At 49.9% G+C, this 15,354-nt stretch overlaps 7 protein-coding genes across 7 annotated transcripts; 3 read left to right on the forward strand and 4 right to left on the reverse strand.

The window, feature by feature from the left end:
- Window positions 1–119: 119 nt before the first annotated feature.
- On the reverse strand, window positions 120–893 carry N7503_010465 (uncharacterized protein; the record flags this gene model as incomplete). Its single annotated transcript, XM_057070011.1, has 1 exon — window positions 120–893. The coding sequence occupies one exon, from the start codon at window positions 891–893 to the stop codon at window positions 120–122; it is 774 nt and encodes a 257-aa protein (XP_056916622.1).
- A 280-nt stretch (window positions 894–1,173) lies between these two features.
- On the forward strand, window positions 1,174–4,254 carry N7503_010466 (uncharacterized protein; the record flags this gene model as incomplete). Its single annotated transcript, XM_057070012.1, has 2 exons — window positions 1,174–2,442; window positions 2,500–4,254. The coding sequence occupies exons 1-2, from the start codon at window positions 1,654–1,656 to the stop codon at window positions 4,252–4,254; spliced, it is 2,544 nt and encodes an 847-aa protein (XP_056916623.1). The 5' UTR covers window positions 1,174–1,653.
- A 623-nt stretch (window positions 4,255–4,877) lies between these two features.
- N7503_010467 (LUC7 domain-containing protein) lies at window positions 4,878–5,890 on the reverse strand (the record flags this gene model as incomplete). Its single annotated transcript, XM_057070013.1, has 3 exons — window positions 4,878–5,345; window positions 5,425–5,756; window positions 5,848–5,890. Coding segments are annotated over 3 exons (843 nt in total), but the record flags the coding sequence as incomplete, so codon positions are not given.
- Window positions 5,891–6,524: 634 nt separating this feature from the next.
- On the reverse strand, window positions 6,525–6,992 carry N7503_010468 (uncharacterized protein; the record flags this gene model as incomplete). The annotated part of the gene is made up of 2 exons (XM_057070014.1): window positions 6,525–6,758; window positions 6,819–6,992. 2 exons carry the CDS (start codon window positions 6,990–6,992, stop codon window positions 6,525–6,527), a joined length of 408 nt encoding a protein of 135 aa, XP_056916625.1.
- A 698-nt stretch (window positions 6,993–7,690) lies between these two features.
- Window positions 7,691–9,103, reverse strand: N7503_010469 (putative MFS monocarboxylate transporter; the record flags this gene model as incomplete). The annotated part of the gene is made up of 3 exons (XM_057070015.1): window positions 7,691–8,593; window positions 8,645–8,882; window positions 8,934–9,103. 3 exons carry the CDS (start codon window positions 9,101–9,103, stop codon window positions 7,691–7,693), a joined length of 1,311 nt encoding a protein of 436 aa, XP_056916626.1.
- A 728-nt stretch (window positions 9,104–9,831) lies between these two features.
- Window positions 9,832–10,824, forward strand: N7503_010470 (uncharacterized protein; the record flags this gene model as incomplete). The annotated part of the gene is made up of 2 exons (XM_057070016.1): window positions 9,832–9,937; window positions 9,992–10,824. 2 exons carry the CDS (start codon window positions 9,832–9,834, stop codon window positions 10,822–10,824), a joined length of 939 nt encoding a protein of 312 aa, XP_056916627.1.
- A 3,002-nt stretch (window positions 10,825–13,826) lies between these two features.
- On the forward strand, window positions 13,827–14,612 carry N7503_010471 (uncharacterized protein; the record flags this gene model as incomplete). The annotated part of the gene is made up of 1 exon (XM_057070017.1): window positions 13,827–14,612. The coding sequence occupies one exon, from the start codon at window positions 13,827–13,829 to the stop codon at window positions 14,610–14,612; it is 786 nt and encodes a 261-aa protein (XP_056916628.1).
- Window positions 14,613–15,354: the final 742 nt, after the last annotated feature.

Genomic DNA, 15,354 nt, shown 5'->3' on the forward strand with positions numbered 1-15,354 from the left:
ACCTAGGCATAATCTAATGTTATATGTAGTCACAAACATGCTTCATTTTCGAGGGTATCATTGTAGATTAACAGAACACCAATCTCCCTTCGTAAAGGGTCGTCCTCATTCCACATAATTCATTTGAATCTCCAATCGTCCCAATCTTCGTCTTCGTCGTCGTCGTCACTGTCGCTTTCCTCTGCACGGGGTTCCTCAGAAACCATAGGACGGTCCTGGGCCTCATCGCGCGCACGTTTCTCTCTTAGTTCTTCACGCATATGTTTCAATCTGCGGACGCGTTCCTCAAGTTGATCCATCTCATCGAATTCTTCTTCCATAAACCGTGCCGCATCCTCGCGGTCACCCTCCAACTCTGCTTCGCGGGTTCGTGACGTAGTTGCGTTGTCTTTTTCTTGCTGCACTGCGAGTTCATCTGCGGAAACAGGTGCAGCGGATATTGTGGCCGCCGCGGAAAGGGCAGCTGGTGCCTCTGGCATTCGGCTTGGTTCGGCTACCTCTCGTTCGAATGCAGCCCACTCATCTTCGTCCACGGTCCCAGGGACCTCTTGTGTTGGCGCTGAGGTTGTTGCTGCTTGATCTGATGGTTGTTGGGAAAGTGCAGGATCCTCTTCGACTTCGTCAACGGGGAGATCCGGTCCAGCGACACCATCCTCTTCCACAGGCTCCAGTATCTCGCTAGTCGTAGGGTCCTCAACACTCCTCGGTGATGGGTCCGCTGGCGCGTCTGACGGGGTGACAGATTCTAAGCTTGTTGATCGTAATTTCTTTCGCATCACGCCATCATTATTATCGACCTTGCGTTTCTTGGTGACGCGATTTCCCGTGGTGTTTGGCGACGTGCCCTTGCGCGAGGCTAGTTCGTTTCGGAGAAGGGATCGTACATCCGCCATGATTCTGGAAGGGAAGAAGATCGGCTGAATCGTCGTTTGGATGATGAAGAGGCAGAGGAAGGGAAAAAGTCTAGAATTATGAGAAGTTTCAGGTTGGTTTGCAAAGTGGATTTTGCCTTTTGCGCAGAGTGGGGAACCTGGAGAAGCTTCGGGCTGAAGCAATCAGCAACTAGATTAATTATGCCCTGGTTCATGATCATGTGATCTGCTGACCTCAGCAACAAAAGCCACCGATTTCATTCTCTCCTTGGGTTCTCTTGTGTTCCGTTCACATTCCATCCTTCTTATTCACCCCACAACACCTTACCATCGCCTTTGTGTTGCGTGCTAGGGCGCATGTCGCTGATTCAACTGCCGCGTTCGTGCTCTTTTCTGAATCGCCACTGAAAGCGCTACTACTTCAATTACCGCACGCGACCCCGCTCAAGCTTAGGTGTCGCGACTGACGCGCAGCAAGGGATCGCAGACTACGTCAAAATACATCCCAACACATCCCAGCGTATTGCTTCTTGCCACCATACTGCGCAGTTGTCCCCAAACAGAGCGGGAGGATCGGCTTTGGTGACCAAGTAATACCGTTCACCACAGTGGGCTTTGTCTTTCCTCTTTTGTGTATTACCTTAGCCCCTTTGAAGCCCGTAGAGACTTTTCGTGATTGCTGGGGCAGGCGCGCATCTGTTGAAGAAACAGAATTATTCTTTCTTTCTTATTTTGATCGCGCCGTGTAGTACATTTGGGTGACCTAGCCCGCGTTTGTGTCATGGCTGGTAAGCAATCGTACACCAACCATCTCCCAGGTGCTGCCTTACACGCAACCCGCCATTGGGAGAGGACCGGCAGCAAAGACCGGCAGCATCTGAATAGCCCGCTAATAACTATGCCAGACGAACCACGACGATCGGGTCGAGCGACCAAAGGCCAGCACAAGAACCTCGAATTACCGGACGCCCCATCGAAGAAAGGCAAAGGCAAGAGCCCCAAAGAAAAGTCCGGCAGCAAAGCCTCCGCGGAACCTACCCCGGGACCTAGCGAAGATGGAGAAGAAGAGGAGATCATTCGATGCATTTGCGGCGAGTACGAAGAAGAGGAGGATGTGGAGCGAGACATGATCTGCTGTGACCAATGCTCAGCATGGCAACACAATGACTGCATGGGCCTTGTATTTGCCAAGGGCGCCGAGCCGGACCAATACTACTGCGAACAATGTCGACCCGAGAACCACAAAGAGCTGCTGGAGAAAATCGCCAGGGGTGAAAAGCCTTGGGAAGAGGTTGCCGAGCGGCGACGACAGGAGGCTGAGGATAAGAAATCTAAGCGCAAGAAGGGCAAGAAGGGGAGTAGCCGGAAGAGCCGACCCAGCGAGAGCAAGACGGAGGCTAGCACTCCTGCTCGCACTGGAACATCGGCAACACCTGGTCCTCCTCACTCCCCCACCCCAGCAGCAACAGCATCGGCCGAGCCAGAGAATAATGGACACGCTGGAGACTCGCGACGGTCTAGCACCAACAAGCGCAAGTTGGAGGAGAGTGTGGAGGCGGACGCGGCCTTGGTAAGAACACGTTTTTCTCTTGGGCGCACATTCAGTAGGCTAATATGTTTGATACAGGGCCCCCAAGTGAAGCAGCAACGGACCTCCCCGCCGTCTACTACTGTAGCAGCTACAAAGGTCAAGATTGAGTCTCCTCCCGTCGCCACTGTGGAAGAGCTTGTGCTGCCTGCCCGCAAGAGTGCTGCCAATGCTCTCATCAAGTTCTTTGTAGACCAGATTACTGCAGCTCAGAAGAAGGAATCCTTCTCCTTGCCCGATGGGCAGTCGGCAGAAGATACTGCACGGCAACTCGGTCTCTCTGTCGAAGGTGCCATGTATCAGAACATCTGCGAGGGGACAGGGGAGCCTACTGAACCATATAAGTCGCAATTGCGAGCGATCTTGTTCAACGTAAAGAAGAATCATTCTCTACGGGATCGTTTACTTGTAGGTAGTGTCTCATCTGACACACTCTCTATGATGAAATCCGAGGAGATGGCCAGCGAGGAGTTGCAGCGAAAGGATGCAGAGATTAAGCGAGAAGCAGAGCGACAGCACATTATTATCCAAGAGCAGGGTCCACGAATCCGTCGAACACATAAAGGAGAGGAGCTTATCGAGGATGAAACCCACAATGTGGCAGCAGAATCTGTATTCTCAGCCATTCCGCGCCGAGCAACTGATGCCGATGGCAGCCCTGGAAACCAGAGCCCAGTTACTCCGAAGGTAGCTCAATCGAAAGGTGACGGGCAATCTCGAGGTCATTCCCCGGACGGTGGGCATGGAGACCATGTCTTCCCAGAGGTTGCTCCCAATATCCGTGAGCCAGTCCCTCGCGGCACAATTCAGGCGGATGCCGAGATTGATCGGATGCTGCAAGAGGATGAAATCGAGTCTCCACCGTATTCACCGCAAGAATTTTCTGACGAGGGCGTTGTCTGGCGCGGTAAAGTTACTATGGAGCCTGTGGCTAAATTTTCGTCCACTGCGAAACATGTTTGCGGTGCAGAACTAAGCGGCCGGATTCCTTGGAGTCAGTTGGCACCTGAGGAATTGCTAGTAGATGGCCGAATTGACATTGCGCGAGCAAACAATTACCTTTGCGGTTTGCGGTGGAGCTCCTCAACGGACGTGTCCGTCATCGCAATCAGTAGCCCTAGTGGGGACGAAGATCGTGAAGGTTTCAATAGACTCTTCAATTACTTTTACAACCGTCAACGTTACGGTGTCATTGGCAAGCACCCCCTCCCCGCCGTCAAAGACACCTACATCGTTCCTCTTGAAAAAGACACAACCAAACTTCCTGATTTCATCAACCTCCTTGAAAACACGAATCTCGGCGACGGTCTCATTGAGGAACGTCTCCTCCTCATTGTCTTTGTCGTCAAGACCGGTGACTCTCAACCTCCCTCCGTTCAACCTTCCTCTCACCAGCCCAGCATGGAGCCCCAAGCTTCAGCAAGCCCCCTCACGGCAGCTGGTAACACGCCTCAAGCTGCTTACGGTCCAGCTTCCCGGCAGTTCCCTGGCTTTACTCCTTCATCGACCAATCCTACTGCTCCCAACCAATTCCCTTCTGGCCAGATGCCGCAGCAGCATCCTCTCCCGCCTTACCAACCAGGTCTCATCGGCATGCCCGCAGCCTTGCAGGTGCTGGGTGCACAGGCAGTGAATTCGCCTGCCATCCAGAAACTCCTCCAGACCGCGCCCAACGTGGACACGGCCCAGTTGAACGTCGTGCGCGACATTCTTGTCCGCCAGCCCGCCGCCGCCGCGAACTATGAAGCGCTGATGCAGGCGCTCTTCGACACTCAGGCAAACGGCCACGCCTGATCCACTTCTACGACGTCATGCCATTACCTTTGTACTGTACAGTTCTCTGATTTTCGATACTGATTGCGGTGGGCCAAGGGACTGTTAATTGATATCCGGTGTTCAGGACGTTAGGTCCTTGAGGGGGTTTATGGATATGGGATACCAACACAGGATAGCCATAACTCTGTGAGCTAGTCCTCAAAATGCAATTTTCTGGTCTGTGCCATTCAAGGTCCTCGTAATTCTACTGTAAACCTTCCTGGGCCATCAATTCTCTTCTTGAATAGTTGTTAACCATTGCCGTTCGATCTGACGGCCCTCACCGTCCGGTCCTCGTAAAATATATTTCCCACATTTCAAGATTGTCCCCCGGAGTCGGAATGGGCCTTTTACATGCTAACGCTCTCCTGTAGCTCAAATCCTACAAACAATCACTACTGATTACACAATACGTAACATTGGAGAACATATCTTTTCATAAACATGAAGACAATGTATGAGACAAGACAGGGATATATTGAGCACATGGCAAATAACTTCCCATTGCCGAGCATCTTCCACGGAACAACGCCAGCGCTATGCAAAAACACCAGAATAAAAGTACCACGAGACCCGTAATAAATTCCCACAACCCCTCACCACCGTCCACCACGACGTCTGTATCCTCCACCGCCTCCACCTCCACCATAACGCGAACCACGGCCAGCGTTTGCCCGACCACCTGCACTGTACGGATCTTCCTCCTCGTGGTGACGCACTGGGGGCGCACGACCCTTCAGCTCAGCGCTAAGCTTCTTCCAAGTCTTGCGCATATCCGAGTATCCCATATGCATCTTTCCGAAGAAGTGATCAGCCAGTCGACGGTCATTATCAAGTCGACTCAGGTAGGCGCCGCAGACGTCGCAAACTTGTAGCTTCTGGTGTCCGGAGGGACCAGATGTATCCTGCAGGTTCTTGAGATCGCGCTCGGCAGCCTCCTTTTGGTATTTAGTTGTTCGGACCTTATGCATTTCGTTCATGGCCATTGCGACGGAGCCGGTTTCGCCGAGGACGGAGACCTCCAGGAGGCCTGTGTTGATTGTGTTGTTGAGGTCGGCGATTTGCTTAAGCTGTAGCGGGTAGCGATAGATTAGAACCAGCACTGTCTATCATATGAAATGAAAGTCAATTGCAGAAATTGGAACATACCAGGTCGTTAGTTTGTCGGATCTCATCCGGCGTTTTCTCCAGACGGCGCTGGGCCGTGTCGATCCTCCGGTCACAATCATCAATGTACTTTTGCATATCGCGCATGTAGTCGAATTCGAAGCCCCATTTTGCCTTATCTGCCGACGAAGCTGTGTCGTACTCCGTCTTCAATCCCTCGCTATGTACTTTCGGGCATGGGCCAAGATCTTGCTTGGTGTTGGTGAAGAGGTCGTGAGGGCAGGTGCCTACAAGGTAGGAGCGGCAGACTTTCGCGTCTGTGATGGCAAGCTGAGCATTGCGACCCTGGGCACCAGTACCAATCAGTTGGTCAGCTGGAAGGTAGGTTGTTGTTAGCTTGGTTCGGAGAACTTGGTGGGTTCTTGGAGCTGGAATGATAGGTGTTAAGAGGGGGGAGTGACATACCGCCCATAAGCTGCTCGAGCAATTTTCTCTGTTCTGCAGCCATATTGAATGCGTCACACGGTAGGGCAATTCAAGGTAACAAGATCTCTTTGGCAAACTGGGTAAGTAGAGAGTTGGAGGTTTTTTGATGCTGGCGCCAAGGAAGGCGGTGAGGCGCGGTCGCCCCAATATGTTCCAGCTCACATATCACAATTCTCAGGGCTGTTCGAGCAAGTCATGGGACTCAGAAGCACTTCATTTGAGTAATACCAAGCTTTGAACCGGTCTAGATGGCTCGTCGCTAGTGATCCTATGCAAAAAGCAGTTGTGACTCAATTTAGTCACTGGTCGTTTATAGCGCGTGCAGCGGGCGCGAGCATGTCAATCTTATGGGCAGCGACAAGGAGCCAAGTAGACATTCACGTTATTTAACCAAAGTCATTTTTTTGGTTGCGAATTTCATTGCTATTAATAATACATTATCTCGTTGAAGACGTGATGGCCGCCACCATGATTTCGAACATCTCCCAGATACCCCGCAAAGAACTGGGGCAAACAGGACTGAACCAATATCTATCAAGGCAAGAAACCTAGCTCTAAAGAGCAAGCTCTTAGCCCCGAGCATCGAGTTTAGCTCGAAGGCCCAGGCTTACTACGCCAGTGTCAGCAATGCAATTAAGCAGATACCCGAGAAACACTTACGGTGCAAGGACATTTTTCATAGTCCCCCATCCCGGCCAAGTGTCCGAACCACCAGGCTTTTGGGTCATGAAACTATGATCCTCATTGGCACACGTTGGTTCACCACTGGCAGTCGTCGGCTTCACATTCCCATCAGCATCATCTATACGCTGCATGAAATTGTCTCTGGCATGGTTCTTCTGTTCCTTCAGACCAAGTGCTTCCCCCATTGTGCCACGCGGATTGGCGGCCTATAGATATGGACATCCGAAATTAGTATTGTTTGCTCCTTAATGGTATTGTATGCATACCTCAACGTGTCCAAATCCCTCACGAGGTTCATTGGGATCGTGGGATCCGCCTTTCTGAAAGCCAGTATCTCCCCAGCCGGTGCCTCCGCCTACGTTGTTGGCGGGGGTGGGTGTGGCGCCGGAGCCGCCAGAGACGGAGGTACGAGGGTGGTTGTGGGGGGGTGACTCAGGCATTTTCAATGTAGACTTCGATGAGTTTATTAAGAAGAAGAATCCAAGCTTGATCCCAACGTTTCAGTGGGATTATTCAGTGGTATATATCAAGATGGAAGGATGGAGAGTATGAACACAGTATTTTTGGAAGTCAATTCTCTATGGCGAATTCCCCCTCCTTTCGTATGACATACATTCCCTGAGACATTGATATCATGGGGTGGAATCAAGGTTGGATCGAGCCAAATGAAGTCATCATGAGCTTGACGTCCGGGCGCCTGGGTTGCTATTGGCCAACAGCCCGGCTCAGTCAGCAAGATGTACACCTAAGGCAACAGTCTTCATAATATAATCATTGGCCCCGATTCCAAGGTTATTTTAAAGTTTCAATATACCTGACACACATCGTCGTGGTTAGGTGTTTGGTATCCATTGACGGGAATTATGGGGCGAACTAGTATGGGCATGATACAGGATCCCAGCGGCCCGTTACAGTGGAGACTGCCCCGCCTGCATTAACAAGGCCTGGATATTCCTTGAAATGTATATCCTTCCAAGGTTGAAGGTATACCCAATCAAGGCGAAACGCTTCCTATTCCTAATCGAAGTACATAGTTAGTAGTTAAGAGCGGGTGGTGGTAACGTTATAAATCCATGTGGAAATTTACTACAGCCACGCATGCGAATATATATAAAGCTAGACTTGACGTAAGGATCTTTCAACGAGGATTATCTCGATCATATTTCATGACCTTCAAGGCCGGCCAACACTGTAACAACATAGCCCCGACCATCATACACCCCGCAAAGACCTGAGCTCGTAGAAAATAAGCCGTGTCAAGATTGATCAACGCTCCCGCAATCGGTGCCCCAGCCAGTGCACCTAACGAAGAAATCCCCCACATCATACCCAGCCGAGTGCCCATATACCTCGGATTAGGACAAAAGACCGGATGCGCAACAATAGAAGTTGGAGCTGTCACAAGCACACCACTCAAAATACCCCAGTAGCACGCCCACACAATAAACCCGGGAATGTTGGTGACAGCAATCCAAGTGAACATTGCAATAGCCGAGGCCGTAACACAGAACGTCAAAATGATGATCGGCTTCACATACGCAACGAGTAAGTAGGGGACAATGCGCCCGAAGACGGAGGACCCATTCACAATAGCGACCATGTAGAATGCCAGACTGGTCGTTGTTTGCACGGCTGTTTCGGCGTAGGAGGCGACATAGAAGATGGGGACGTAGTATGCCAGCATCACGCAAGTAAGCGATACTGAGAAAAGCATAAATGGCGGCTCGCGGAATGCGGTCCAGTCGATCAGGCTGCGTGCTCGAGATTGATGGACTGGGCGGCAACAGAGGATTGAACAGGCGATGATGGCCATCAACAGGCTTACGAAGCCGATGCAACGCACTGCCCATGGGAACCCGATTTTGGGCTGCAGTTGGCGGAACATCACGGGGAAGATGACCGCGCCAATACTAGATCCAATTGATGCACAGCCGATCGCGATGGGACGTTTGGTGGTGAAGCTTGTTGAAACCACTGCCAGAGCTGGGATGTAGGAGATGCCACCACCCAATCCGATACAAAATCCTTGTGCGAGAAGAATCTAAAGCATTGTCAGTTATACTTCGCTGAGTCGACCCAAGAAGCATGTTACCTGGTAATACTCTGTCGCAAGACTGGTCATCATCAATCCAAAGACAGTCAAGAAGCTCCCGATCACCATCAACGGGCGCAGATATCCTGAGTCAACCAATGGCCCGGAAACTATACCAACCATAGGGATCAGCGTTGCTTGAACACTTCCCACCCAGGAGATCGCCGAAGGCGACTGATCAGACAATAAGACAGTTGTATAGTACTCCTGGAAAGCGCCGTAGGTTGTAAGAATTCCCCTGTGAGCATATTAGCGCAGTACACATCAGTTCAATCTGGGAAAAACCGACCAGGAGTTTACAAAAACACAGAATAAAGCTATCACAGCCAACCAAGCCTGTAAACCTCCATTGATCTTCGGTTTGGCAATTTCATGGTGTTGAGTGCAAATCTTCGCCTCTGGGGCTGTATATTGTTGCTGGGTACTGTTCTCACCACCCGAGGATACCTTCTCTGCCATATCCGCGAGCATTCCCTCTGCGAACCAGCTTGACATGCATTTTGAACACCTGAACCCTTTTAAAGACGTGGTTTTACCCCGATCCTCCACAGTGGGGGCCCGTACTCCATGGGGTTTCCATTAGTCAAACGAATGAGGTGCCCGTTTTTCGGTTGGCACGGCAGTCATTAGCCGAGCTCTACCGATGGGATCGTGGGCCTGAACGGTGATCTCCGTCCATGTCAATCTCTCTGTTGAGCTTGGAAAAAGGTCCATAGGTAGACGAGCTTTTGTATAATATTGCGAGATGTTTTTTGTTCACACCGAAAGAGGCCATCGACCCTCTCGATGCACTAGGCCCAAAATGGATGGCGACTTTGATATGAGATCATGCAAATATTGAATCTAGCAGAGCCCGAAGCAATGTTTGATACCTTCAAGAATGAAGGTAAGAGCTCAAGGGTGGTCAATTGAACTTGGTTGGATGAGGAAACAATGCTGAAATGATAGCTACATAGCAGGCGTGGACATGGCTTGAAATGTATTCGGTAGAATATTAAATTAGTTCAATACTCTCATCTGACTTCACCCACTTACCTCTATTCACTGCAAAACAACGTGCAAATAAGCCCTCCAGTGAATTCACCAACTCACAATCTTTGCTATTATTCCACCTCTCTCCCTCCTTACAACACCTACCACTCTTCCCTTCGAACAGAATCCCACTCAAGCAACGCTTCTTTGAAACAATGTCTGATTCCGGTACTGAATTTCGAGGTCCACACCCGGGATACCCATCTTCTTGGAACCGAGAGTCTTCCTGGTTCCGAGAGGAGCATCTACCACACCCCCGACGTACGTTATAACCCCAACATCCAACAGAATAAACATTTACTGATACCATTACAGGCATGGTTCGAGATCCATGGGAGGGCACGCTGGAGTCCGGGCTTGCTGACATGCACGAATTCCATCTGAAACACCACCGCAAGGAACTGGAATGCATTGGCGAAAGGATGCGGGCCAATAAACCCAGGAACTCGATTCATCAGCTTGCTGAAGATGCCTCTCAAATCAGCTCATATGCATGTCATCTGATGGAAGAGGCTGGAAAGATCGAATTCAACGCGCTTCAGATGAGCAACAAGATTCATGCACATGCATCGATGAAGACTACAATGAAGACGAGGGCGGATGTGGCAGGTCTGGAGGCAAACGTGGCCAGTCTTAATGAAGCCGCCGCGAAAATCATCAAGTCTGCCGCCGAGGTCTGCGCTCAGGTTGCAGAGATGAACGTGAACATGATGCGAATCAGTGCGGAAGTCAATGATGCCAGTGCGAGCAAAGCGAAGGAGGATGTGAGTGGTGCTCGGGAGACCGAGCAGCAGGAGTGGCGACGCAGGAATAAGGCCAAACATTGTGAATCGGGTGATTGTGATTATTGGGGAGGTGTGGGCCCTTGGCACACGAACATACCAAAGAATACAGCAACCTTTTGGCTGGATCGACCGAATACTACACCCATTAATCACAGCCTATGGGGCCCGAGCATGGGAAGCCATCATAGATCAGTTGATAGCTACGAACAGCGACGAAGCCAGAATAAGGGTATGAATGCTGCATCCGCTAACCACGGCGAATGGGACACGAACACAGTAAGCTATCATGGATCAGCTGATAGCTACGAACACCGACGGATCCAGAACAAGGGAGAGGAGGTTGACAATGATTCCTGGGTTTAGGCCAAGACGGAGATCAACAAAAATTGATAATGTTTGAGGGCCTGCAAAAGTCTCACATGCACCACATGATCCGACGAACTTGATGATACCCAAATGATGCATGTGCTCTGATATTGTGCAATTTGATAGCAATGATATTTACACTAAAGTGTCTTTCCCTGTAAATTGTAATGAAAGGCGATTAGTAGTTTCGCCATAGTTACCGTAGTATAAACATGAAGTCAGTATCTGACCAGCGCGCAGCTTCGATCCAACAGTCGCACGCCGTTAGGGGCGTTTTCGCAGCAGACCTCGTTGCGTTGGACATGCCGATCTCCACCAGTTTTGGCAGGCGATAATCCATATTCAGATCATAAATGACTGCCAAGCATGTCTCGGAGGTCATATGCCCTCCTGCAATTGTTTCAGCACTAGGCAGATGCACATCGGGTGAGGTTTATGAAGGAAGTGGGTTGTTTTGGTTGGGTGCGGGCTAGCGTGTGCTAATAATACTTTTCGCCCCGTGCACATCAACCCCCTTCTTATTATAGTCCGTGAACTGGAGTTTGAATTCGGACTTTCACATTGGTGAATTTTTAGATTCGAGGTCCGAAAGGGCTTGCCGGCAAAGGCCGGGCAAAGAAAGCAATTGACTTCATTGTGGCCAAGGAGGGGGGCAGGACTGGAAAGGCAGGATAGAATTAGTACTTGCATAGCATAATGATAGGGGCTTTTTGAGCATCAGGGAAATACCTTATGTTTTGAAGAATTGAGCTCAGTGTATGAACCTTGGAAGCACTGGATTTTTGTTAGAGTCCTCTGACGCATGATACTGCCTGGCTCGGAGAGTCCATGGCTTGTCGTTACTGTATAAGATCGTACGATAATGATTGGTTTCAATGGACAGCAATCATAATTCCAAAACGAAAGAAATGTCTCATAAAATTTAGGATGGGCGTCAGTAGAAGGTGACCTAGAGTAAACAAGAGTAGACAAGAGTAGTAAAGGCATTTCCCTGGGGAATGAGACGAAGTAATGACAGCAATGAATGCCATCGAAGGATTGGATAATAACAGTCGTTTTTCATTGGCCCCTATCCGGGAAATCTAGGAAAATACATGTACGGAGTACCAGAGTGCTCTTGTTGTCACACATGACCCCTCCATTTCAGGGGGAACAACGTAATCCAGGGCATACGAGTACGTAGAACTGGTGGTCATGTCATCCCGTGCGCTCTACTTCCGTAGATTACCCCCAAATCTGAGTCCTATGAACTGATCCACCCATGACGGTATACGTGGCTATGGTAAAGACAGCGATGACCTGCCCCGGCCGAACCCATTGACCTTCATCGGCCTTCACCGTGCTTCTCCGTCAGGCATCAACCCGGGCACATTCACACGTCTATTATGCGTTGGCATTTATTTGGCATTTCTTCACCGACTGAAGCAAACCTTCGCATATTGCCCAAGGTAATGCCTCGTAATTAACTTTACCCGGTGGCATGGATGCAGTGGACCGTATCAACTGACTTCCCGCTCGTGACGTGGCCGGGACCATATACAGATCGATAGTTTGCAAGCGCAATAGACTATTACGACGGCAGCAGATAAGCTCAGCTCATCTATAGCCAAGTCTATGGCGACTTGTAAGCCAAAATGTCAAAGTCTTGGCATGAGATTCAGGGGAGATTATTCCCCCTTTCCATTAGTAATGGAGTTTGTATGACTCAATAGTATGGAAAATGAGGGGTTTTTCTTTTGATTTTTGATTTTTGATTTTTTCAAATTTTCATACATATTTTGTAGATGTAGCCCTAAACGACCAGAAACTGCATGAATCATTGGACAGGGCATCGATACAGTAATATAAGGGAATGAAAAAAAATGAAAATCCTCAGATCGATCCATGGTAGCCTGTGCATTCAGGAACGAATGTCACCTGATTGGATGGGGATGAGATTGACGATCCACTTACACGTTGCCACCGCACAATTCAACCATTGGATTCGTGTACCTGATTACCCTGTCCCATGGATACCGGGCGCGCAGAAGTACGGGTGTGCCTGACCCTTACAGAGTGCATGGCTTTGACACATGGCGAGTGATCCGAGGATCCGACACGTCTGGTTGACACATTGAACGATTTGAATTGTCGCATTCCTGGCTCGTATACTTCATCTATTCGTATCTGTTCACCCACGTAATAAGCGAGACGTTGGGAGTGAAACCTGTACAGAGACAATGGAGGGTGGCTTTGACATCCGATAAGCCGAAAAGCAAGTCCTCGCACAAGTCCGTTCCCCACATCACACTATGACGAGTCATCTCTTCTGATTTCAAGCCATGAGTGGCTCCACTCGAAAACAAACCGCGCTCTCACCGGGGTTCCTACTGGTTCCTGACTGACCCGACAGCCCCATCCCGGTGGAGGTCCGATCTCCATTATCTCCATTCAGTTGCGTTCCTGGCGCCCTTCCAGCGAATCATCGCAGAGAAACCGTTAGGTACACAGGCCCTCTCTGAAAGTCCGGGCCAACCATAATTCACTAGCGATCTCGGGAAGTCAGGAACCAGAAGGGGCGTAGAAAGGCTTATGGCGTCTAGATTGCGATGGACGGCCCCATTAGTGGAGAGTAGAGTTAGACTGGTGCCTTTTGGTATTTTTGGGTAATTTTTCTATTATTTTTCTGTGTGTTTCAGGTTTTCTTTCACTTTCAGGCTCGGGGGTCTCTTCTCCACCTAGAACATAAAGAGCTGACGACTTCCCTTTCCACTCTTCTCCTTCTTCCTTTCTTCACCTGCTGTCCTTTCGATCCAATCCGGTCCCACTCATTCATTTACCCATTGAAATCGAGGCTGAGCCTTCTTTCAATATCCAATCCTTATCAATCTCGTCTGTAGAACAGGCATAACCAGACCGGTCTTTTCGATCCAATCTTTCGATACCCAAGTTCGCAATCGAACCGTCCCTGTTGATCTGTTCTCCATAAGATCCAAATCAAAAACACCAATCTATCCACTATGCGCGTCATCGCTGCTCTCGGCCTCGCCGCCCTGACCGGTATGGTCTCGGCTCACCCCCACGGCCACGCTCACCACCACGACAAGCGTGCTGTTGTTGTCGACGTTGTCACCGAGGTCGAATGGGTCACCATCCACCCTGGCGACGTTGTCGCTGAGCCTACCTCCACTGAGGCTGCCGTTGTCCCCACCTCTACCAGCGAGCCCGTCGTCCAGGTCGCTGTTCAGGTCGCCTCTACCAGCTCGACCTCCAGCTCTTTCGTTCAGCCTACCCCCATCGTGACCCCCACCTGGACCACCTCGTCTTCCGTTGTCGCCAGCTCCACCTCCGACGTCATTGAGACCGCCACTGCCACCGGCGGCTCCGGTGTCAGCATCGTCAACAACCTCGGCACGACCGTCTACCTCTGGACCACCTCCGAAACCTCCGGAGACATGGTCACCATCGAAGAGGATGGCTCCTACACCGAGGACTGGCAGATCAACTCCGACGGTGGCGGTATCTCCATCAAGCTGTCCACCTCTACCTCCGAGTCCTCCGTTCTGCAGTTCGAGTACACCAAGGAGGACGAGACCATCTGGTGGGATATGTCCTCCATCAACCTGCTGAAGACCTCCATGTTCGTCGAGAAGGGTTTCTCCGTCACCTCCAACGATGCCTCTTGCTCCACTGTTACTTGTGATGCTGGTGATGAGGACTGCTCTGAGTCTTACCAGATGCCCGATGATGTTGACACCCGCAGCTGCTCTTCCAGCGCTGCCTTCACTCTTACCCTCGGTGCTTGAGTGAGTTGATATGGATGATGTTCCACCTTACATCTACATTGTTCCCTATTATTCTTTGTGATTTACATTTTTGAAGAACATGTCTTTTCTCATGAATACGGGTTCCAAAAGTAAAAGTGCTTTTATGGAGTTTATACGAATAGACATGACTTACGCATCAATGGAATGATCTCACTTCAATGAAATCATTACTGGTTTTACGAATTTCGTCTTGAGTAGTCGACGCCGTATTTGTAAATTGGTCAATGAGATCTTTCAAGTCTAAACTCAAGCCCGTTGCTTTTGCCGAAATCGTAACTTACGAACACCTGTTACCCAATTGAATGTTGACCATCCATTTCTGACGGCATTCACTTGAATGGACTTGGAGTACCCACGCCACCTGAATTTTTCTATTTCATTCACTCTTATAACTCGCTAAACATGACATCTACCAAAATGGAAGTTTTCCTTCTCTACTAGCACTAGTGTAACGGAGGCGAAATGTCTGAACACCGTTAACCAGTTATACTTTGCCAATACCTCCTTATTGTTAGGGTTTGTCTGCAGGCCAAGACGTTCTAGATTGGCATTAGGCCTGACAGGGCTGACATTCCACCGTATCCCTTGGGGATCCACTTTCCATGTGGAAGGGCTGGACCTCCACCAAGTTTCCACATATTGAAAAAGACGGGTGCCAGCTAGCATAATAATATTCAAAACCCGAGTCGCTATGGTCTAGACGGTCATTCAACACATGTTC

The sequence above is a fragment of the Penicillium pulvis genome, assembly GCF_028828015.1.
Source record: "Penicillium pulvis strain IBT 33274 chromosome Unknown scaffold_8_segment0_segment0, whole genome shotgun sequence".
Lineage (NCBI taxonomy): Eukaryota > Fungi > Ascomycota > Eurotiomycetes > Eurotiales > Aspergillaceae > Penicillium > Penicillium pulvis.